Source organism: Octopus bimaculoides, chromosome 2, assembly GCF_046866305.1.
Source record: "Octopus bimaculoides isolate indiv1 chromosome 2, ASM4686630v1, whole genome shotgun sequence".
Classification (NCBI taxonomy): domain Eukaryota; kingdom Metazoa; phylum Mollusca; class Cephalopoda; order Octopoda; family Octopodidae; genus Octopus; species Octopus bimaculoides.
The window spans coordinates 86,218,285-86,243,447 of NC_142929.1; the positions used below are offsets into that span (position 1 = coordinate 86,218,285).

At 36.9% G+C, this 25,163-nt stretch overlaps 1 protein-coding gene across 8 annotated transcripts in view; it reads right to left on the reverse strand.

Moving 5' to 3' along the window:
* The window catches only part of LOC106870969 (diacylglycerol kinase epsilon), a 230,670-nt gene that overhangs the window by 96,295 nt on the left and 109,212 nt on the right, over positions 1-25,163 (reverse strand). For 7 of the 8 annotated variants that reach the window (XR_016240656.1, XR_016240655.1, XM_052978393.2 and 4 more), the window contains 2 exons: positions 22,161-22,277; positions 11,106-11,177 (listed from right to left, as the gene is read on the reverse strand). Coding sequence is in view for 6 of the 8 variants with exons in the window: in XM_052978393.2 (XP_052834353.1) it covers positions 11,106-11,177; positions 22,161-22,277 (189 nt within the window). In the remaining 2 variants the exon portion in view is untranslated. Of the gene's footprint in view, positions 1-4,760; positions 5,995-11,105; positions 11,178-22,160; positions 22,278-25,163 lie in introns of those variants that run through there. The other variant, XM_089347110.1, reaches the window with a different exon arrangement.

Here is a 25,163-nt window from a genome sequence, read left to right on the forward strand (position 1 = left end):
CCACACCACCCCTGCATACATTAGCAGCCACACAAGCGCACACACTAGCACTGATCACTTCACAGCACCTACACCATCATCCACACACTTACACATCAAGGTCAAGAGCCCCCTTCCACATGCACGTACATGCTCTCAGATTCACATGCACGTTTTGGGATCACCACTACTTTATTATCTCCCCTTCTTCCTCGCCCTCCTGTGTGAGCCCTCTGTCCAGCATTCGCCATGATAGATCGCTGGCCACTAAACCTTTTCTATTTTCTCTCCCTGTTTATTTTTGTGTTCCTTTCTGTTGAAGAGTGTAGGCTTGAAACATAAACGACTTTCTCACTTCCCGAGCGTTAAACTAATACGTCTGTTTGTTGTTTAGACACCCGTGTTCGTCTTTTGTTTTCTTGTAAACTCTCACTACACACACACACACATATATATATGTATATATACATACATATATATATATATATACATACATATATATATATATATATATATACATATATATATACATATATACATACATATATACAGATATGAATACATATATACATATATATACCTTTGAAAATATGCTGTGCGTGAGAAGACCCGGCAAGCCAAGTGAGACCATAATCCAAGGCCTCTGCCAGGGGTGTAGACAGCCCACTTATGCGTACCTTTCCTTCATTGGACACTAAACTCCACTTGCGAAGACCTGTTGAAGCAAGTGAAATCGAAATCAAACTAAATTCGACGACTGGCACCCATGCCAATCGTCTCCTTCATTGGACACTGAACTCGGCTTGCAAAGACCTGTTGAAGTAAGTGAAAGCGAAATCGTGATGGTACCTGTACCAGTGGAGTGCTAAGAGCACCGTTTGAGCATGATCATTGCCAGAGCAGCTGTCTGGCTTCTGTGCCAGTGGCACATAAATAGCACCATTTGAGAGTGATTGTTACCAGCGTTGCCTTCCTGGTACTTGTGCCGGTGGCACATGAAAAGGCATTCAAGCGAGGTCGTTGCCAGTGCCCTGGACTGGCTCCTGTGCAGGTGGCACATTAAATACACCATTTTGAGCATGGCTGTTGCCAGTACCGCCTGACTGGCCTTCGTTTCGGTGGCACGTAAAAGCACCCACTACACTCTCAGAGTGGTTGGCGTTAGGAAGGCTTCCAGCCGTAGAAACTCTGCCAAATCAGATTGGAGTCTGGTGTAGCCATCTGGCTCACCAGTCCTCAGTCAAATCATCCAACCCATGCTAGCATGGAAAGCGGACATTATACAATGATGTTATTTTAATTTTAATTTTTATTTATATTTTGCTTTCAATTTTATTTTTTATTTCTATTTCTATCTTATTTTTGCTCTTGTTTTTCTTCTAGTCTCTACCACACCTCTGTTTTTACCTCTTGCTCTACATTTGTATGAAACCCTCTGTGAATCTCTGAAGAGGCCTAGAGGTTCGGGCATGTAACCCCATTTCAAAATGTCATCCGATAATCACTCCGGAAAGGAATATTCGGATAGAATGGGGCTTACTAAAACTAGGCCGAAACAGCTGTAAGATTAAACTTCTGTTCATCCTCTAATTCCTTATGTACTTTGTACTTCTATATGTAAACCATGTTGGCAAAATAACATAGTCTGCCATAGACACCTGTGCTTTGGTTCTTTCTTCCTTTTTCTTTTCTTCCTTTTTTTGTCACTTTTGCTATGAATTAAATTAATGAATTCAACGGGATACACCGTCTGCAAGTAGTTGGGTTCAGCATATTATCCTCCATTTTCTAATTGTTACACAAATTTTGGGTAAAACCTCCACTTTTACCCGCTCCCATTGATTGCACCTAGTATAGCACTAGTGTAGCAATAATTGGGTACCCTCCCAGCAGTATACTGGATAGATACTATCCCTTAGTGGGTTGAACCCCCAACCCCTAACTCTCTCACGTTATAAATATATATATATATATATATATATATATATATATATATACATATATATATATATACATATATATATATATACATATATATATATATATATATATATATATATATATATATATATACGTATATATATATATACGAATTATATATATATATATATATATATATATATATATATATATATATATATATATATATATATATATGTATATATATGCTTTCAGTGCAAATGGTTTTGTTATACGACACCGTATTTTACAATCATGCAAATAATAATAATAATGGTATTTTTTATATAAGCTTAAAGTTTATAGCATTCACCGTGCAATGACTAAGGAAAATAGTCTAATAACGAGGCATATAAGCACTCGACAGAAAAAACAAGGCTTTCCTATCCGTCTGTGAAGGTAACACACACAGTCATGTTAACAAAGGAATGTGGATTCGCATCCCACACGGATGGAAAAGCCTTCTTTTTTCTGTCGAGGGCTTATATGCTCCGTTAGTACACTATTTTCGTTAGTCATTGCACAGTGAACGGCATAAGCTTTAAGCTTATATAAAAATACCATTATAATTATTTACAGCATTGTAAAATACGGCACCGTATAATAAAGCCATTCGCACCGAAAGCATATATATATATATATATATATATATATATATATATGCTTTCTATAGCCTCAGGCTGACCAAAATCTTGTGAGTGGATTTCGTACTCAGAAACTGAAAGAAGACTGTTGTATATATGTGTATATTTGTGTATGTGTGTGCCTGTGTCTTGTGTTTGTACCCCCACCATTCCTTGACAACTGATGTTGCTGTGTTTACATTCCTGTAACTTAGCGGCTTGGTAAAAGACACTGAAAGAATGAGTACTAGGCTTACGAAGAATAAATCCTGTGGTTGATTTCTTCCACCAACGACGGTGCTCTACCATGGCTGCAGTCACATGACTGAAACAAGTAAAGCAATAAAAATTTGCCATTTTAATCCTGACCAAGGCCGGGTATCTCTGCTAGTATATATATATATATATATATATATATATATATACACACACACATATTTATGTATATATATCATCATCATCATCATCATCATCATCATCGTTTAACGTCCGCCTTCCATGCTAGCATGGGTTGGACGATTTGACTGAGGACTGGTGAACCAGAAGGCTGCACCAGGCTCCAATCTGATCTGGCAGAGTTTCTACAGCTGGATGCCCTTCCTAATGCCAACCACTCTGAGAATGTAATGGGTGCTTTTACGTGCCACCGGCACATATTATACATATGGATATATATATTATGATATTTTTAAAATAATTTTTCTATCTTTATATAATAAGTATATCATATTAATTCATTTGGTACTTATTGTTGGTTGAGATATATATCTAATTATTGTTCTACTTACGATCTGACGAGTAGCTATATTTTTGAATAGAACTTATTTTAGATAATTTCAATTGATTTTAATCGATTTAAATTTCTTTTCTATTTGAAAATTGGTTATGAAACACGTGTAATCTTTTTATTATATTTATCTTATGATATTTACTTTACTTTATATTATACTCATTTATTGTGCTTTTAATTATTAATTTTTCTATATGTGATAGTGGATTTTCATCGATGAGTTCTTGAAAATTGGTTTATTTTCCCTAAAACTATATATATTTTATATATACTTTATCTATAAGGCTCAATTTAATTTTTTATAAATTGATTTTAATTGAGTTTTTTACCTGTAATTTTGGATTTTGTCCCTAATAATATTATTATATATATATATATATATATATATGTATATGTATATATTCATGTATATATATATATATATATGTATATATATATGTATATGTATATATTCATGTATATATATATATATAGATATATATATATATATATATATATATATATATATATGTATGTATATAGATTATATATATATATGTACATGTATATATGTATATAAGTTACATATATATATATATATATGTACATATATATATATATATATATATATATATATATATATATATATATATGTGTGTGTGTGTGTGTGTGTGTGTGTGTGTGTGTGTGTGTACATATATATGTATATGTATATATATATATATATTTACAAAAAACAAAAGACAAAAATGTGTGTAAACAAACAGGTGTATTAGTTCAACACATACATACATACATACATACATACATACAAGATGAGAATACTTTGTAGTCCTCAAAAATAGATGCTAGAGAGTGTTTTCTGGAGATCGTTGTTTCATTAATAGCAGCCACATCTAAATCAAGCAACCTGACATCATTGAGCAAGTGACCTTTCTTCCAAGCTGATCCCAGGCCACTCACATTCACACACCCCAATCTCAGACAGTCATGCTAGTTGGAGAAAGGAAAAGAGGTTACTCACCTTGATTTTCAAGAAGCCTGGAAGTTCTGGGCCTCTCTACTGGCCAAAAGTTTTTAAAATGCCCTTCCAACAGCCCTTTACTAATTGTTTTTTTTTTAAATCTCCATACTACATGAGAATTTTTCTCTTATAATTTTATAAACGTCTGACACCATTTTGGGATTTTGAGCATGAAATCCTCAAATTCCTTTCCCTCTGTCTCTATTTTGTTTTGTTTTGACTTACAAATTCATCAATTCACTGTTGCGCTTGTTCACAACAGTGAAATTGATGGATACATTTCGCCCACAGTCTGCGGAATATTTTTGTTTTTGAAGTTTCGTAATTGGTTGCTTCTGCATTCCTGTGATTTCATGTTGTTGTCAACAGCAGCATGATGTTGCTGTTTTTGAAGTTGTTGTTCTTATTTTTGTAGGAGTGGTTGTGAATTATGTTGCAGTTGTGGTTTCTATATATTTTGTTGAGTTCTTGGATAGGGCTGTGTACTCTCCTCCTCTTTTACCTACCCCCTTTTGTCTTAGTGATCCATTATTTGTTCAGCTCTTCTTTCTCGATGTCATTGCAGCTTATGTTGGTTTGGGAGGCAGTATTCAGGAGAAGCTTGCTTTTCCGTAGCAACCTGTGGGTAGACTCCTTCTTTCTCTTGGTTTGGGTGTGAGCATGGGTATCGGTGTAAGAGTAGGAGTCCTGAGCACTTCTTTATGATTTTGTACTTGTGGTGTTCGTAGTGTTGACAGCAGTGGGAGTTTAATTTTTGTTTCAGGGCAGAAAGCCTTTAAGCGAGTTACAGATTCACATATGTAGCATCTTGATTGTCTACCCACCACTAACAGTGTCAGGTGAGTACTATCTGGGAGATCGGTTAGATCGGGCAGCTGGTTGATATGGGCTTGCTTACATTGTAGGGTCATTTCCATACCTATACCTGACCAGTTTTGTTTTGGTATTTTCTTGACCTCCCAGATTGTTGCATTTTCTTCATCTAAACTGGTCAAGATGACGACCACTAACCAGGTGGATATTTCTGATGGCATGTTCAACATGCTAATCTTAGCAAGGTGTTGGTCGCAGAATGACACTTGGCTTCGCCTGTCCCATTTTCACCTCAATAGTCCCACCCTTCTTTCCTTAGGTAATGTGGGTCATCTGTTCCCGCACACACCCAAGGCATTTTTGTATTTTACTCTAAGACGCATTTTCCACCTACTGAGATTTCACTCCAATGCAGCAGTATGTGACCGTGCATCTCAAGATATTATGTAGGATGTCAGAGGAGGGTTTAGGTTTCCCATTCCTTTTAACAATTTTCCGAGCCATTTTTAAATCTTCTTCATCTATGCAGAAATTTTCCAAATTTCTCACCACAATCGCAAAGAAATCATTGTAGCAGAGGTAGTTGTGGCAGCAGTGGCAATATTCGTGTTTCTATGTTTCATTTCTTTAGTATTGCTGTTCCTGTTTTTGTTGTCATTGCTGTTGCTGTGACATTATGATGTTGCTGTTGTCTTTGTCACTGAAAGTTTTGACGTTGCTTAGAGACAATAGCCTTGGTTAAGCCATTCTACACCTTTGTTCTCATTTTTCTCTGACAAGGAACACACCCTGTTGTTGAACATTATGATGGCTTCTTTATTATCCATCTTTAAATAATTAAAGAAAATTGTAAAATATTTGCTTTTGCCAAATGTAGTTAAAATTTTAAAAATTACTGATGTGCACCCCCTGCAAAACAGTGGACATTTCTATACAAAAATACTATCAGTGCAGTCCAGGCAATCTTAGAAATGCAATGGTAGCAATAAAAATGAAAACACAGAGTCTTAGAAGACCAAAAAGATTACAAACACTATTTCAACTTACAGAGCTTCAAATTTCAGTGACTTTACAGTATGTCAGCCATAATAATAATGATATTAATAATAATAATAATAATAATAATAAAAGTAATAATAATAATAATAATAATAATAATAATAATAATAATGACAAAGAGCTGGAAACACTACTACAGACAGTACATGGCTTTACCAAGGAAATAGATATGAAATTCGGATTAGAAAAATGTGCCAAAGCAACCCTGAAAAGAGAAAAATTAGTTAAAAGTAGCAATATTACACTAGATAAAGCCAATGAAATAAGAGAACTAGACGAGAGCCAACCATATAAATATTTAGGAGTCAATGAACTAGATAGGATACAACATACACAAATGAAAGAAAAAATAAAGAAAGAGTACTATAGACGAGTTAGATCAATACTAAAACTGCTAAAAACAAGATAATGGGTATCAACACTTTAGCTGTCCCAGTTATAAGCTACAGCTACAATATCCTTAACTGGACACTAAACGAACTATCTAAAATAGACAGGAAAACAAGAAAAATAATGACAGGATATAGGATGCACCACCCAAAATCTGACATAAAAAGGCTATATATACAACGCACAGAAGGTGGCAGGGGTCTTATACAGCTGGAAAACTATTACAAAATAACCACCATAGGACTGCAAAAATACCTACTCCAGAAGCAAGGAAAACTAATACAAATAGCCACAAAACACGAGCAAAACAAAAAACTTTTTTCAGTATTTAAGGAAGCTGACAAATACAAACAAGAAATCATACTACCTAACAAATACGAAGATGAAGAAGAAGAAACAACAAAAGCTATAAAACAAATGAAATCCAAACTAAAACTAGAACAGCAATGGACCATGATAAAATGATGGCAAGAAAAGCCCCTACATGGTAAATACTGGGCTAAACTAAATGCAAAAGAAATAGACAGAGAAAAATCCCAGCAATGGTTGAGAAGCTCAGGACTCAAAGCAGAGACTGAAGGATTTTTAATTGCTGCACAAGACCAAAGCCTCCCCACCAGAAATTACCAAAAAATATAATGAAAAAAAACATAACAAGTAACTGTAGAATATGTGGGGATGGACAAGAAACAATAAATCATATTATCTCTGGCTGCCCAGTCCTGGCTAAGAAAGAATATATTCACAGACATGACAGAGCTGGGACCTATATACACTGGAAGCTATGCCAACACTATGGAATAACAACAGAAAAAAGATGGTATAAACACACGCCAGAAAAGGTCACAGAAAACGAGAAAGCAACCATACTCTGGGATATGCCAATACACACAGATAGAGAAATTAAGGCAAATAGACCAGATATAGTTGTCAAAGATCATGAAGAAAAAAAATGCTTTCTAATTGATGTATCAATACCAGCAGATGACAACGTTTCCCTAAAAGAAATGGAAAAACTTTCAAAATACAAAGACCTGGAAATAGAGGTAACTCGAATGCGGAATCTAAAAACAGAAACAATTCCTATCATAGTAGGTGCCTTAGGTATAATAAAAAAATATTCAGACAAATACATAACAAAAACACCAGGACTTACAAATATATATAACATACAGAAAATTGCACTACTGGGCACTGCACACATCCTATGCAAAACACTTTCAATACAGTAACCATAAGAGCATCACAGCAAACCACAGCACATACCCAAGGTGCACAGAGCTGCGCTCGGTAGTGAAGTGAAAGCACGTTATAAAAATAAAACTACTGAACAATTATAATAATAATAACAATAACCCTTTCTAAAAAAAGATAGACACAAGGCCTGAAATTCCTCCAGTGCTCAAGTGTTACTTATTTCATCAACCCTGAAAGGTTGAAAGGCAAAGTCAACCTTGGAAGAATTTGAATTCAGAATGTAAAGACAGATGAAATGCCACTAAGCATTTCATCTGGTGAAGTAGTGATTCTGGCAGTCCACTGCCTTGATGACGATGATGATGATCATCATCATCCTCATCGTTTCATGTCCGTTTTCCATGTTGGCATGGGTTGGATGGTTTGACACGGAGCTGACCAGCTGAGGAGCTGTCCAGACTCCAATTGTCTGTTGTGGCATGGTTTCTATGGCTAGACGTCCTTCCTAATGCCAACCACTTTATAGAGTGTGCTGGGTGCTTTTTATGTGCCACCAGTATAGGTGTGTTCATGCAGTACTGACACGAGTGCATGTTATGTGGTGCTGGCACCTGTAAAGGACATGCCTGTAGGTATGGATGACTGCGATTTTACTTAACTTGACATGTCTTCTCAAGTGCAGTAAATTACCACAACTCCCAGTCCCTTGTCATTTCCTCAGTGAGGTCCAGCATCCAAAGATCCTTTTTCACCATTTTGTCCCATGTTTTCCTGGGTCTATCCCTTCCACAGGTTTCTGCCATAATTAGAGCTCAGCACTCCTTTACACAGCTATCCTCATCTATACACATCACATGACCAAACCAGTTCAGTCATCTCTCTTGCACACAACATCTGACGCCTATTATACTCAGTTTTCCTCTTAAATCATTTACACTCTGTTGTGTGCACACTGACATTATCCATCCAGCAGAGCATGCTAGCTTCATTACTTTCAAGCCATCGCAAGTCTTCTGTGGTCACAACCCATGTTTCACTGCTGTGGAGCATAGCTGTACATACAGAGGCATCATACAATCTGCCTTTCATTCTGGGAGAGAGGCCCTTAGTTACAAAGGTAGAAGCTCTCTGAACTTTGCCCAGCCTGTTCTTATTCTAACAATTACACTTTCAGAACCCTCCCCCATTACTAAATTGGTTCATAGATAACAGAAGCTATCTACTACTTCTAATGATACCCCAAGCATTTGAGGCAGTCTATTGTCTGCACATTTTCAGTACATATTGTGCCAACACATTTGCCATTCACAAAGACTATTTTTTCTGTTAACCTTCCTGTGATACTGCTACACTTCATGTGTCCAAAGCTTGCACTGGGTATAACTTATGGAGTTTCTACCAATACCCTTCTTACATATCGAACAGGGTCATCTCCTTGAAGGGACTTGTCTGTTTTCCTATTTACTATGACTTTGGTTTTTGCTAAATTAACTCTAAGGCCCTTAAATTTCAGGCTTTGCTTCCACACTTAAAATTTCTTCTCTATGTCAGGTGTTGATTCAACTATAAGAACAAGGTCATCAGCGTAGAGGAGCTCCCAGGGACAGTCAGTCTTGTATTCTTCTGTTATGGCCTGCAGGACTATGATAAACAAGACGGGGCTGACAACTGATGCTTGGTGAACTTCTAGCTGTACTTTAAATTCATTGCTATACTTGTTGCTAACCTTCACTTTACTGACAGCATCCCTGTACATGGCTTGTACAGTTCTCACAAACCACTCGTCTATCCCTAGCTTCCACATAGATCACCAGATAAGGGAGCAGAGGACCCTGTCAAAAGCTTTCTCTATATCGATAAAAGCCAAGTACAGGAGTTTATTTTTGTCTAAATACTCCTCCTGCAGTTGCCCTATGAGGAACATAGCATCAGTTATGCCTCTCCTAGGCATGAAACCAAACTGCATCTCAACACTTTTCCTAATTTAAGCTACAACCCTCTCTGTAACTTTCTTACCTGGTCCAGCAGTTTGATATCTCTAATTATTTCTGCCTAAGGCATCACCTTTATCTTTGTAGCAACTGACTATGGTGCTGCTACACCACTCGTTGGGTATGACTCCTTCATGGACAACCCGATTAACTATATAGATGACTAGGCCATATCCAACTCCACCAGATATTTTAAGCATATCAGCAGTGATTCCTGATGGGCTGGGGGGCTTTCCTTGTTTTCATATTCTTAATTGCTTTATCTACCAAGCTACTGTCAATTTGGATAGCTAGTCCCTCTGTTGAGTCTACATTAGGTAGACTCTCCTTTTCCCATGCATTCTCTACATTTAGCAGCCTTTCACAATGACATTTCCAAGCTTCCTTCTTTGCAGAATCACTAACTGCAAGTAAACCATCATCCATGTGGACACATTTCTTTCCTATGACATCACAATTTTCTCTCATACACTGTTTTGCAATCTGAAACACATCAAGTTTCTGGTCCTCGAATCAAAGAACATTGGCAAACTTCTTTTCTGCTTCTCCCCTGGCTACAAAGCTTCCCTTCTGGCTATCTGGTACAGTTCCCTGCTATCACCACACTTCCAGTCCTCCCAGGTCTTTTTCTTTTCCCTAATGGCCCTGACAACTACACTGTTCTACCATCATGTCACCTGAGGTCAAGAAGGGACTGTGCTAGCCACAAATTTGGTCTGTGGCCCTTAGCAGGTTGTCCTGTAGGAACCTCCAGTTGTCCTTCACGTTATATTTCACTATATCCTCCTCTCTTTCATCAAATGCTTCAAGTAACAAGTCTCTAAATCTTTGATCATTCAGAGGATCCTTAAGCTTCCAGACCTTTCTTTTCCACACTGGTTGTCTTCTAGGCAGCCTTCTAGCCTTTGATTCTGAAGTTGCTAACTACTAATCTATGTTGAGTGGTGAATTCTTCAACTGGGAAAGTTTTGACATTTATAAGCAACCATCTTTCCTATTTTCTGACAAGAAGGTAATCAATCTGACTAATTTCCCACCAGATTTATAGGTTAATAGGTGACTAGCAGGTTTCCTGAAGTCAGTATTGCAGATCATAACATCATTTGCATCACAGAACTCCAGCAGTCAGGTTCCCTCTTCATTGCAGGAACTGACTCCATTGCCACCATGCACACCATGGAAGCCACCTGAAAATTGCCCAACATGTCCATTGAAATTACCAGCCACAAACAGAAGGTCACTGTCATTTGTCAACGACAACAACGATAATAATAACCTGTTGAGTATTAAAGAATACTTACTGTTAATTTTTTTTGAAGATCATGGCATTCTCGTTCCAAAACATCTTTAGTGCCATACATGAAGTAACACACCTATAAAGAACAGAATTGTTAAAGAATGCAATTAGAGACTTAAGGGAAGAGATTTGAGTCCATGAGAATAACAAAATTATGAAATTGTATTAATGTTGCCTGTTATTAGTCTGCAGTCAACTGTTAACCAATATATATCCTGGAAAGGTGCAGGCATGTCTGTTAGGTAAGAAGTTTGTTTCTTAACCACGTGGTTCTGGATTTATGTATGTATATATGTATGTGTGTAAGTGTATGTATGTTTATATCTCCTTGTCTTGCCATCACATGATAGTTATACATGAGAGTCACTGTCATACAAGCAATGTTATTAGTTTCTAATATTGTGGAAACATGTCTGGCCATGGGAGAATATTACTTTGCTTGGAATCAGGTGAGGTTTGGTGACAGCGAAGGCATCTGACCATAGAAAATCTACTTGAGTAAACTGCATCCAGATCATGCAAGCATGGAAAATTGGACATTAAAATGATGATGATGATGATGATGATGATGATGATGATGATGAAAAGAAAGTATATAAATATCATTATATATATATAAACTCTCGGCTCCATCAGTCACGAATGGTCATGGGTGCAGCTAAGAGGTTCCCCTCTGGGGTACAAGTCTGGGTAGAAAGTCACATCACTAGTGTAGTTTTGTTTTTTTATGGAAGACCAGTAGTCGCCCATGCATACCAGCCTCTCCTCTCCACGCCACCAATGTTATCCAAAGGAAAGGCAAAGGCTGATACAGCTTAGCACCATTGACATTGCAACTCATTTCTACAGCTAAGTGAACTGGAGCAACATGAAATAAAATGTCTTGCTCAAGAACACAACATGCAGCTTCATCCAGAAATCAAACTCACAACCTCACAATCATAAGCTTGATGCTCTAACCACTGATCCATACGCCTTCATATTATATATATATAATGTTAAATAAAATGAGACAACAAAGCCAAGGCAGAGTGAAATTTCAAGAGGGCATTAAATCCTCTTTAGAATGAATTAGGAAAGATTTACACAAATTCTTCTCCTACCCCAACCTATCCATTACTTTTGAGAATTCCCATAAAACTGCAAATTTTTTAGACATTACTTTAAACTTAGAAACCTCCCAATACTCTCCATATCATAAACCCAACCAGTACCTTAAGCACTTAAACATTAATTCCAATCACCACAAATCCACCTTTGATGATTTAGTTAAGGGTATTTCAATTCGTATATCTGACCACTCAACCACTGAAGAAATATTCAATAACCACACACCTTACTACAACCAAGTGCTTACTTCCAGCGGCTTCTCCCAATAAATAAAATACATCTCTAATACTAGGCTCAAGCAATGTATATCTCAAGTCATATGATCATGATATGCTAACCATCATAATCATAACAGACCACACGTGCACCATACTAGAAATCCAAGTGAACACAGATTAAGACAGCTTAGACCCCACATGTACACATATAACACTAGGTCAAAAGCTAAAACAGCTAATAATAACGGGCTATATAACCCCACTCCAATTTCTAAAAATACAGGTCATACTACCCACAAGCAACCAAAAAAAGCAGTGGATGCTCTATTCTATGATATACACCTCCCTTCTCATTGAATGTTAAGAACTTAGCCAAATCCTTTTTTAATATATTAGACTCCAACTTCCCTCGTCAACATAAATATAACTCTATCTTTAAATGATCTACTTTAAAAGTAGCCCACTCTTCCCCGCCCAACTTTGAGTCTATTGTAACAGCTTCTAATAGACAAAAACTTTCTCTATTATCAAAATATACACCAAAACAACTCTGAATACATGAGCGCCCAACACATACATAGCTCCAACATCAAACCCAATACTTTACACCATAACGAAAACCCAACCAATCCTACTAACACGATCCAGAATACTAGTACCATAGAGAGGATAAAAAATAACAACGAAAGAAATAATAATAATAACAACAATAATAATAATGTTAATAACATAGACCAATCTACCCCCATCGCTAACCTCTTCCAAGACGTTATTACTTCCTCCATTCCTGAGAATAATCCCGACAATGCACTACCACATAACTGATGCTCTGGGACCATTTGCCCTCTACAAACCCGTTGCAGGTCTAACATAATTTACAAATGCACTGTCCTCAACACTCTACACAATTCTACAACCACATATTTTGGGTCAACTATACATTTTAAACAGAGATACACTGCACATCTCAATTCTTTTAGATGTGAGATGTAAATCCACAACCTTCGCCAGTCACAAACATCATCTTAAAAATAGGAATATTCCATATCACTTATCATAGTCCATAAGAGAGATTCAGGGCTTCCATACCAGGGTCAACGCTCAGTCTGTAAGCTATGCCTAAAAGAGGTATTCCACATATTAAAACATAACTCTTCAATACTACTAAATGAGTATAATGAGGCCCTAGGAACATGTAACCACCACTTTTTTCATACCTTCAAATTTTACCACAGATCTAAATGCAACCTAAATAACTACACAGTACATATACTCAGCAAACTCCAGCAATCTTATTTGACTTTCCAATTTTTAATTTTTAATTTTTTAATAATATATTAATAATGCTAAAACTCTAGGAATGTTTGTGTATAAATGAAATATCTCAGAAACAGTATATTCTATCTTAATTGTTTTTACATATTTATTTTCATACTTACCTTCAGCAGTGCAGTACAAATTTTTGTGACATTTGGACCTCTATTAAACACAACTTTTTTTGAGAGAAACACAACTTTTTAAAACACAATTAAACACAACTTTTGTTATTTCTTGATAAAAAAAACATAGCTGCCATGATGTCAACACACATACAGAATACAAACATATAATGAATGTCATGAAGTGTCAATCAACACTAACACACGTCTGCTATCTGTGACATATACACACACATAGTCTTCATGCTCCCAAAGAATGTCGATGTTTGACACACAATATTTTAATCATTTAGAAATATTTTTAACTGAATGTGATTTCATCATCTGGAGTTTGTTAATTTCCATAAAACATTTTTATTTAAAGTGAAAGACAGGAGAAAGTGCAAGATGTATGTATGTGTATATGAAATGGATGTGTGTGTGTGTGTGAAAGAGAGAAGAGAGAGAAAGAGAGAAGAGAGAGAGAGAGAGAGAGAGAGAGAGAGAGAAAGAGAGAGAGAGCGAGAGTGAGTAAAGGGTTGTGTTGTCATGTATACGTACATACAGCAATACATATGCATACATCTTTTCTGCATGTACGTGTGCATGTGTGTGTGAGAGTTAGTGAGTGAATGAATGTGTGTGTTCTCATGTATGTGTAAGTGTCTCTCTCTCTCTCTCTCTCTCTCACACACACACACACACACGTGCGCACACACATCCATTTCATATACATGTTTATTCATCTTTCACTTTCTCCTCTTTTTCACTTTAAAACAAAATTAACAAGTGATTTTCAGGATAAAAATTGTTAAAGAAAGCTTCTACATATGTAAAATTCGCACACAAAAGTTTTCAGAATTGCTGATATGTCCAGGGGAAAAATGTTTCCAATTTAGTTGTATTTAGCATACTTATGATTAAATTTTACTAAATTTTCATTAAATTTAAGCTCTTATTTTTCTGTAAATCCTATTCTGACATCAAATGAGTCAACTTCCGGTATGAATGTTTACATTTTGTAACTCTCTAAGAAAAAAATAAAAATCAACTTTCTGACTCACACTGATATAGAGAATAGAGAAATATCTTTTTTGCAGAGATTACTTAAAGTTTCATCATTTCAGATTTTATTCTATTTCATTAATTTAACATTTGTAATCTCTTTGTTGTTTTGATTTAATTTTATTAATACATTACATACAGAAATAAGCACTGATCAATTATGCCATGTGGAAAGAATCGGGGGATCATCATAGTCAAGAGATGATGCCAAAAGGTGTTGGAAAGAAGCAAGGGCAAGGAGACAACAGGAAACGGCTGAGATGACAGCAAAACGACTGCAGGATAACAGAGTCATGCAACAAAGAAGGAGGCAAGGAGAGACTGAGGAAGATAGAAATGCATGTATCCAGGATGTGAGACAAAGAACAAATAGCAGAAGACTTGCAGAAATGCCTGAGACGAGGGCTGCACGACTCTTAAACAACAGGGTAAAGAAAGAAGGACAGAGGAAGCAATGGAAGGAAATGGATCCACTCTTTCTGCTATTAAGGTAGGTTAGATATATATACATGCGTAAGTACCATGAATTCCCGTTCTACAAACTGGCAAACAATTCTGTGAATACTTTACTGGGCAATGCTGGGTAGTAAGTCTAGTATATATGTAGAGGTGGGCACCATTAATCGAAAAGTAAACTTTGTTAACCGGTTAATTCTTTGAAAATGTAACAGAAGCTAATGTTAATCCATTAACGTTAACTTTTATTCAAAAAAGGAATAACTACAGTTTAATACCCCACTAAATTTGTTGCCTCATAAGTTCCAGAAAAATGGATACTTTTTAACAAAACTTTCACCAAATAATCACTTATATCCTGCAAATTGAGTGTATGTAAAGATTTATTGGAAAAATTTTCCGAGGGGTTGGGGAGAGGAGTTTCGGAAAATTCACAGAACCCAACATTTTCTCCCTCATTACTTTCTGGAAAATAGGTATTTTTTAATGAAATCTTATACAAATACCTTTCAAAGAGTATAGATTATGATTACAAAGAAATTTGTAGGCAAACTTTTTGGAAGGGGGCGTGTGGGAGGTGTTTCTGGAAAACGGAGTTTCTCATCAGACAGCCCACATAAGTTGGAATTTCTCTGTTTTGACAGGGATTCTTTCCAATGTTTTTCACCAAAATCTTCAGAATGATGGAAGGCATCTTTTCACAAAAAAAAAAAAAGAAAAAAAAACCTTTGAAAAATTTTTTTTTCACCCCCTTACCACCCCAGTCTGAAATGATTTTGGCCATTTTTTTTTCTGCTACGCACTTAAAACCCATGAGAGAAACGTTTTTGGTTTTTAAAAAATTGTTAATGATTTCAGAGGAAAATATGTGATTTAAGGGAGATCTGGCTGTTGGTTCTAGCACATCCCAAAACCTCCCTCCTATTTTCTTTCTTACTCACACATCTATCGATATTTTTCAATATTTTTCTCCCTATAAACAAATTTTATGGAATGATGATGTCAAAGTAACACACATGTAGTCCCAACCAAGTGAGGCTATGTTATGTGTGTGTGTAAGAAAAAAAAGACACCTAAAAACATCTTTAGTGTTCATATTAATCTGTCAAGGGTTATTTGTTCACATTATTTTGAATTATTCAAGTTCAGGGGGTGTCCACAATATTTGCTTGTAACTTTGTAAATTTTTTTACATACAGATTTGAAATTTTGTCAGTGGGTGCTTTATATACTACTGGTGTTATAGTGACACAGGCAGTTTCAACCTCAATGATATCAACAGATTGAAGTTTCTGAGATGCCATCACCTAAAATCTTAAACAATATAAATATTTGAAACTATTACAAAACATGTATCTAATTAACAAATCGGATATTACATTATTGAAAATATAATTTGGTTATGCAAATGCTAGAATATCAAAGGAATGTACGCAATGTTTAATATATTATAATAATAAGTGACATTATATCGGGGTTGAAAGAATGACACGTACAATATTAAATATGCTAAGAAAATATGAAAGCAATAGAAAGTTTTAAACATTTACCGGTTTTTATGAAATTTTTGGGTTAACGGACTCAAGTTAATGGAAGCTAAATGTAATGGAAGTTAATTAGTCTGATAATGATTTCCAAAGTTAACTTAAAAGTTAAATCATTAATGAAAATATTAACTTCATTAATTAACGATTAATGGATTAATGGACTTACGCCCAGCTCTGTATGTATGTATATACATGTATGCGTATGTGTATGGATACATATGTATACGTATATGTGCAAGTATGCGGTCCTATATAGTACTGCATATACACATTTATATGTATGCATGTGTGCTCCATCATCATCATCATCGTCATTTAATGTTCGCTTTCCATGCTAGCATGGGTTGGACGATTTCACTGAGGACTGGTGAACCGGATGGCTGCACCAGACTCCAATCTGATCTAGCAGAGTTTCTACAGCTGGATGCCCTTCCTAACGCCAACCACTCTGAGAGTGTAGTGGGTGCTTTTACGTGCCAATCAGGCAGTACTGGCAACGGCCATGCTCAAAATGGTGTCTTTTACGTGCCACCTGCACGGGATCCAGTCCAGTGGCACTGGCAATGACCTCACTCGAATGTTTTCTAACGTACCACTGGCACATGTGTGAGTAAGGCGACACTGGTAACGATCACGCACAAATGGTGCTATTTGTGTGCCACTGGCATGGGAGCCAGACAGCTGCTCTGGCAATGATCGTGCTTGGACGGTGCTGTTAGTGCTCCACTGGCACAGGTGCCAGTCATCGAATATGGTTCAATTACGATTTCGCTTTCACTTGCCCCAACAGGTCTTTGCAAGCAGAGTTTAGTGTCCAATGAAGGAGAGGTTGGCATGGGTGCCAGTCGTCGAATTTGGTTCGATTTCGATTTCAAATTCACTTGCCTCAACAGGTCTTCGCAAGCAGAGTTTAGTGTCCAATGAAATAAAGATACGAATAAGTGAGCTGGCTACACTTCTGGCAGAGGCCACGGATTATGGTCTCACTTGGCTTGCCGGGTCTTCTCACGCACTGCATATTTCCAAAGGTCTTGGTCATTAGTCATTGCCTCGGTGAGGCCTAAAGTTCAAAGGTCATGCTTCACCACCTCAACCTAGGTCTTCCTAGGTCTACCTCTTCCACAGGTTCCCTCAACCGCTAGGGTGTAGCACTTTTTCACACAGCTATCCTCATCCATTCTTGCCACATGACCATACCAGCGCAATCATCTCTCTTGCATACCACAACTGATGTTTCTTAAGTCCAACTTTTCTCTCAAGGTACTTACACTCTGTCGAGTATGCACACTTACATTACACATCCATCGGAGCATACTGGCTTTGTTTCTTGCAAGCTTACGCATGTCCTCAGCAGTCACGGCCCATGTTTCACTGCCATGTAGCATGGCTGTTCATACACATGCATCATACAGTTTGCCTTTTACTCTGAGCGAGAGGCCCTTTGTCACCAGCAGAGGTAAGAGCTCTCTGAACTTTGCCCTGGCTATTCTTATTCTAGCAGCTACACTTTCAGCGCACCCTCCCCCACTACTAACTTGGTCACCCAGATAGTGGAAGCTACCACCTACTTCTAGTTTTTCTCCCTGTAATGTGGCAAAGGTTGTTTCTATATACATATTTTTCTTCTTACTGATTTATCAGTCCCCACTATCACTTTAGCTAGTACAATCTCTGACCTCATATAAATGCCTACATCTATTTTTGGAAACTTGACCATTATATTTTCTTATTTTTCCCTTTCTTTTTGAGGTTTACTACTCACTTTTAGTACTCCCTTCCATACCACATTCTTTATCTATTCCTTCACTTTAATGCCTTTTAAACATATCACCCCACCTCCCACTTCTCACACATATTCCTTCCTTACATTCTTATTTCTTCCTTCTATCCCTCCTCTCATTCCTTTTATCTGCTGATAGCTCTCTTCTCCCCACCCTCTCACAATATCCTGACCACCATCTAGTACTCCTTTTTCATTTTCTCTTCCTCTTTCCTCCCCCAATCCTTTAGACCAATACCATTTTTTCCCCTCCTAACATACTTATCTATTCTATTCTCAAAATTTCATTTACACTACAAGATCCCTTTGAATGAACACCACATGGAATTAACACCGGCCCACTATCCATTTGTAATAATAAAATATGAACTCCTATCAGAACTTACATACCATGGACAAGAACCCTTTTTACCCATTCTACACAACACATTTCTTGGATAATTGAACTGCAAGTTTAACATCCAACATATATTTTTATTTTCTTATATTTCCCTTTATATTTCCTATATCTCTCCCTTTCCAAAATTACTTCTTTCTCATATTGTCCCTGATGATGGGATATCTTTTATATCTCTGAAACAGCTGTAAGACTACCTTTCTCTTTATAAAATGTGATAGAAATTTCACACTGCCTTGGTTTTGTTGTCTCAGTTTATTCAACATATACATGCTCACACACAACCCATGTTAGACTCCTCACTCATTTTATTATTGAACCAAGAGTCTAACAGCAGTCCTTTTGTAGCACTTACATAGCCTTACCTGCCTTCTGGATCTTCTAGATACCAAAATCGCTTTTATATATATATATATATATATATATATATATAAGAATTTAAGGATTGGAGAAAACGCATAGGAGCTAACCATAGTTATTTTGTGTTCTTTGCTACATTGGTTTCTATTAACCCATTTATTCTATCAGAAGAATTTTTATTTATTAAGATAGAAGAAATACACATAATTATATATATATATATATATATATAGATGTGTGTATTTTCCCCTTGTTAACAATTAACAAGAATAGATAAATAGTTACCAGGGTAGCAAAAAATCACACAAGTAAAAAGGTTGTAACTCCTTGTTTTTAAAGGTAGAAACTCTGGGTTTACGTGAAATATTTTGTATAATATATATAAATAAATAAATGGAGTTAAATGCAGATGTTATTCAAATTCTTTTACTTCGGACACATGTTTCGAAGATATCACTGTTATTATTCCAAAGGAATAAAATGGTGTAAAACAATGTAATCTCTTCAGGGAAATGAAGAAATAAAATTCGCCAATAAGACATTTTAACAGAATATGATGGATATGTATAGTGATGAACTGAACGCTATTAAGTTTTTTTTTTAAAAAAAACGTTAGAGGATATAACATCAAAGATAGCCTATAGAAAGAGGAGGAGTAAAGGAAAGAAAAAAATCAAAAATCAAATAAATGAGAAGTATATAATGTTATGTAAATTAAATAAAACCCTAAAGTCTTGGAACAAGATATATCTAGTGGAAGTGAAATGAAAGAAGAAAATCACTGTTTAAATTATATCACTTATATAAACTAAAGGTGTGTTTCTGCCAATATTTACATCAGTAAGCACGCTCTATAACCGTGTTTACAAGGGGATTTTGTGAAAAAAAGAATAAAAAATACTTCACAATTACAGAGAAGGCAGAATTTCTTGTTTTTATCATAAGGGAACGAAATGGAGAGAATCAACCAATCTAAACTAAATTGTTTATTATGGTCTTTTAGATATCAAATTAATTTACTAAGCCCTGTACTGTTACGTTTATTCCTATCTCTAAATGTAGAGTAATGATTAGAAATTCTTCAGTACTAAGTGATAGAAGCTGCTGTAATGTAGAATTAGTCAACCCATGTTAGCAGAGAACTATGTTCATAAACCTGATGATGATGATACAGTGATGTAAAAATTTATATAGCAATAACAAAGATGAAAATGGTTTAGTATGGAGGAAAGGGATTATGTTCAAGGTTTTCACAGACGCTTCAAGACTGGTGAAAGTGAGGGACACAATGGGTGAAAAGGGGAGAAGATACAAGTGGGGTAAGTAGAACAAAAGAGAGGTCATAATAAGGGAGGCAGAGTGTCTATGGGCTGGCAGGGTTTGGAATATGTTGGTGAGTGAACAGCTTCATATCAATTAGTTGAATAGCTATTCTTTGGAATTCAATCAAAGATGTCAATATATGATGTAGCAACAGTCAGTAAATGGTCCTGAACTTTTCTGGTCCTGCACAAAAAAGACAATGTTTGTAAGAGAAGTTGTTTAATGTATGAAGTGACTATGTCTTTCTGATGCTGAAGAAAACAAGATAGACATGACGCTGTTATAAAAAAGTCAGTGAGATCTCTGTTCATGGAATTAAGGATGGTATGAAATGTTTAGGTTGCATATGGGAAAGTTAGGGAGGAATGAATGACAATATTATTGCTATTATTGGAAATGATGACAAGCAGGTTATTGATGTATGGGAGGAAATGTATTAGAAACATAAGTGAACCTTGGGGCAGACCAAAGATGATAGACTGTGTGCAACAGAGAACTTCATTAGTACATATTGTGATAAAGTAATCCACAAAAAGTCACTGATTTTAGAGATGAAAGATAGGTGGAACCCACAGGTAGACAGTTTTCACAAGATTTCTGTGTTTTTATCAAAAATTTTGTTGAAGTCAAGCATAACAACGTTGATTTCACTAAATTTCCTGGGGGGTAGCAGTCTACTTGTAAATGACAAAGAGGGGCAAGCCCCCTGTAAATCTGGTTTTATGGAAGCCATACTGGGAATGGAGAATGTAATGGCTGGTTCCTTTACTGATCAGATATTGAATCTGAAGGTGATTGATTAAAAATTAGAGGGTTTACCTCTTTTGAGAATAGCACTGTAGTGTATAGCCAAAGATTAGGATAGATTTTTGTGAAGGGGGAGTTTAATAAGGAGAGGGCTGTTATTGCTAGCATGTTGTGTGGCCATTTAGAGGGGGAGTGACTAGGTGCTACTTTTAGTCTGCCTGAACATATTAAGAACGAATCCATGTCATTGTGTTTTCATTCTATTTCTTTGGATCTAAGTTTGTAGGATGCTGACAGGGGAAATCTGGGAGCGATAACAGATATCTGAGAATAAGGTTATGTGTATCATTTCATGAGCTTTGGAAGAATAAGTTAAAATGAGCAGGTAAGTGAACCGATTCTTGTAGTACACCATTCAGAAAATTACAGATTCTAGATATGTTGTCATTTAGCAACCTATCAAAAAGTTTGCTTGCCAGAGTTATGTATTTTTTTTAATATTTAGTTTAAAAGTGGTAAATGGAGAATGCTGTGAAAATCTTTGTTGATAACAATGAAGGAAGGTAACTCCAAATTGGTCTTGTTGGGTGGGGTATAATTCTCTCAGTCAGGAAATTCAAAGAAGTAATGGCATTTACCTTATTGATTATGCGGTTTGATAAAAGGGTCGGCCATGATTCTCGTTGGCGATGAAAATTCAAAGCAACAAGAGCATCAACACCAATGGAGAAGTAATTATTCCAACACATATTTTTCTGAAATAATAGAGAGAAAATTAAGTCAGACATAGAAGAATAGAAGACAGTGTGAATGGGTGGCTTAAATAATCTACATAAAGGTGGAAGTGATGGTGGGGGGAGCTCTTAGCAAAATGAATCTACAATGTTAGCTTTAATAAGTAATTTTACTTCAGAACAGATTGCAATTTTCTCCATTCACAATACAAGCCCTACAAACAGCTCTTCCTCAGATTTTTCAATGCTATAAATATGTTTGTATAATCATGGATACCCGCTAACAACAGCAACAACAATTAAAACTGATGTTGTTATTATTATTATTGTTACTATATCTACAACTACTCATTCAAGTAAAATGTTCAGAAGGTTTTCCTTGGTCAAACTTCAGTATTCAGACAGCAATCTGGTTTGGGCAGGCTTAAAATATCGGGTGGTGTGGGTTATGGTCTTGTCACCCGCATCGTAAATCAGGTAGGAATCATACCCAATGACTGGTGTAGCAGTACCATAGTCAACTGCTACAAAGGTAAAGGTGATGCTTTAGATAGAAATAACTACAGGAGTATCAACTTATTGGATCAGGTGATAAAAGTTACAGAGAGGGTCATAGCTCAACTAATTAGGGAGAGAGTCTGCCTAGATGAGATGCAGTTTGGTTTTGTGCTAGGCAGAAGCACCACTGATGCTATATTTCTGGTAAGGCAACTGCAGGAGAAATATCTAACCAAAGATAACCTCTCTACCTGGCTTTTGTTGACTTAGAGAAAGCCTTTGACAGGGTCCTCTTATCTCTTATCTGGTGGTCAATGCGGAAATGGGGATTGACGAGTGGTTGGTAAGAGCTGTACAAGCCTTGTACAGGGATACTGTCAGTAAGATGAGGGTTGGCAATGAGTATAGTGAAGAATTCCAGGTAGAAGTAGGGGTTCACCAAGGATCAGTCCTCACCTGCTTCTTATTCATCATAGTCCTCCAGGCAATAACAGATGAATTCAAGACGGGCTGCCCCTGGGAGCTCCTCTATGCTGATGACCTTGCTCTAATAGCTGAGTCACTGTAGGCCTAGACTCAGAGTTTAGGGTGTGGAAGCAAGGTCTAGAATCGACAGGCCTTAGAGTTAACCTAGCAAAAATCAAAGTCTTAGTAAGTAGGAAGGCTGACAAATCACAAACTCGTTCAGGTAGATGGCCCTCCTCGTGGGTAGAAACTCCATACAATGTACCTGGTGTAAGCTACGGACACATAAAAGGTACAGCAATATCAAAGAAAAGTTAACCAGAAAGATAGTTTTTGTGTGTGGCAGATGCACAGGTGCAATAAACACTGAAGATGTACAGAAAACAGATTCCATCACATGCCAGGGGGAAAAACTAGAAGTAGTTGATAGCTTCCACTACCTAGGCGACCAAGTCTGTAATGGTGGGGGGTTGCTCTGAGAGCGTAGTGGCTAAAATAAAAATAGCCTGGGCAAAGTTCAAGGAGCTCCTACCTCTGCTGGCAACTAAAGGCCTATTGCTCAGGATGAAAGGCAGACTGTATGATGCATGTGTGCGAACTGCCATGCTACATGTCAGTGAAACATGGGCCATGACTGCTGAGGACATGCGTAGGCTTGAAAGAAATGAAGCTATCCACTGGATATGTAATGTAAGTGTGCATACGTGACAGAGTGTGAGTACCCTGAGAGAGAAGTTGGACATAAGAAGCATTAAATGTGGTGTGCAAGAGAGACAACTGTGCTGGTATGGTCCTGTGTTACATATGGATAAGGACAGCTGTGTGAGGAAGTGCCACATCCTAACTGTGGAAGAAACCTGTGGAAGAGGTAGACCCAGGAAAACATGGGATGAGGTGGTGAAGCACGAACTTCAAACATTGGGCCTCACAGAGACAATGACAGGAGACTAATACCTTTAGGGATATGCTGTGATTGAGAAGATCGCAGCCATGGCTGATGCCAGTGTTGTATATCCGGTCCGTTTAAAAGTACCCTTGATGCGTTGGGTGATATGATATGCTTCAGAAAACCTGTTGAGTCGAGTAAAACCAAAATCATAGCTGTGGCTAGTACCCCCTGACTGGCTTCCATGCCAGTGGCATGTAAAAAGTACCATCCGAACATGGCCAATGCTAGGTCCGCCTGACTGGCTCCTGTGCCAGTGGCACATAAAAGGCACCATCTGAATGTGGCCGATGCCAGTGGCCCCTGACTGGCTCCCATGTTGGTGGCACATAAAAAGCACTATCCAAACATGATTGATGCCAGGACCGTCTGACTGGCTCTTGTGCCGGTGGCATGTAAAAAGCACCATCTGAACGTGGCCATTGCCCCCTGACTGGCTCTCATGCCAGTGCCATGTAAAAAGCACTATCTGAACATGATCAATGCCACTACATTCAGAGTAGTTGGTGTTAGGAAGGGCATCCAGTTGTAGAAACATTGCTAAATCAGATTGGAGCCTGGTGCAACCACTGGCTTTCCTAACCTCAGTCAAACTGTCCAACCCATGCCAGCATGGAAAACGGACATTAAACGATGATGAGGATGATGACTATGAGCAAGTTACTATTTAATATTAATGACTGAAATGTGTGATTACAGATAAATCCTCAAGCAGTAACAGTAATTCAATGTGTAAGCCTAAACTGTAGGGTGATGCTGGCTGAAAAATGAAAGCTACCATGTACAGTCACATATAGCATTTGTGAATAAAATTGATATGATTAGGTAGTTCTAATGTTAGATATGTAGATATGATGTCAAGTAAATACATCAAAGGCTGAGCTGGATTCTCTGAAAATATCACTGGACTGGAGACAGACAAACACCCAGCACAAGCAAGAAATACATTCTTCACTCAACCTACTACTTCCAATAACTAAAACCTTTAAAATGTCATT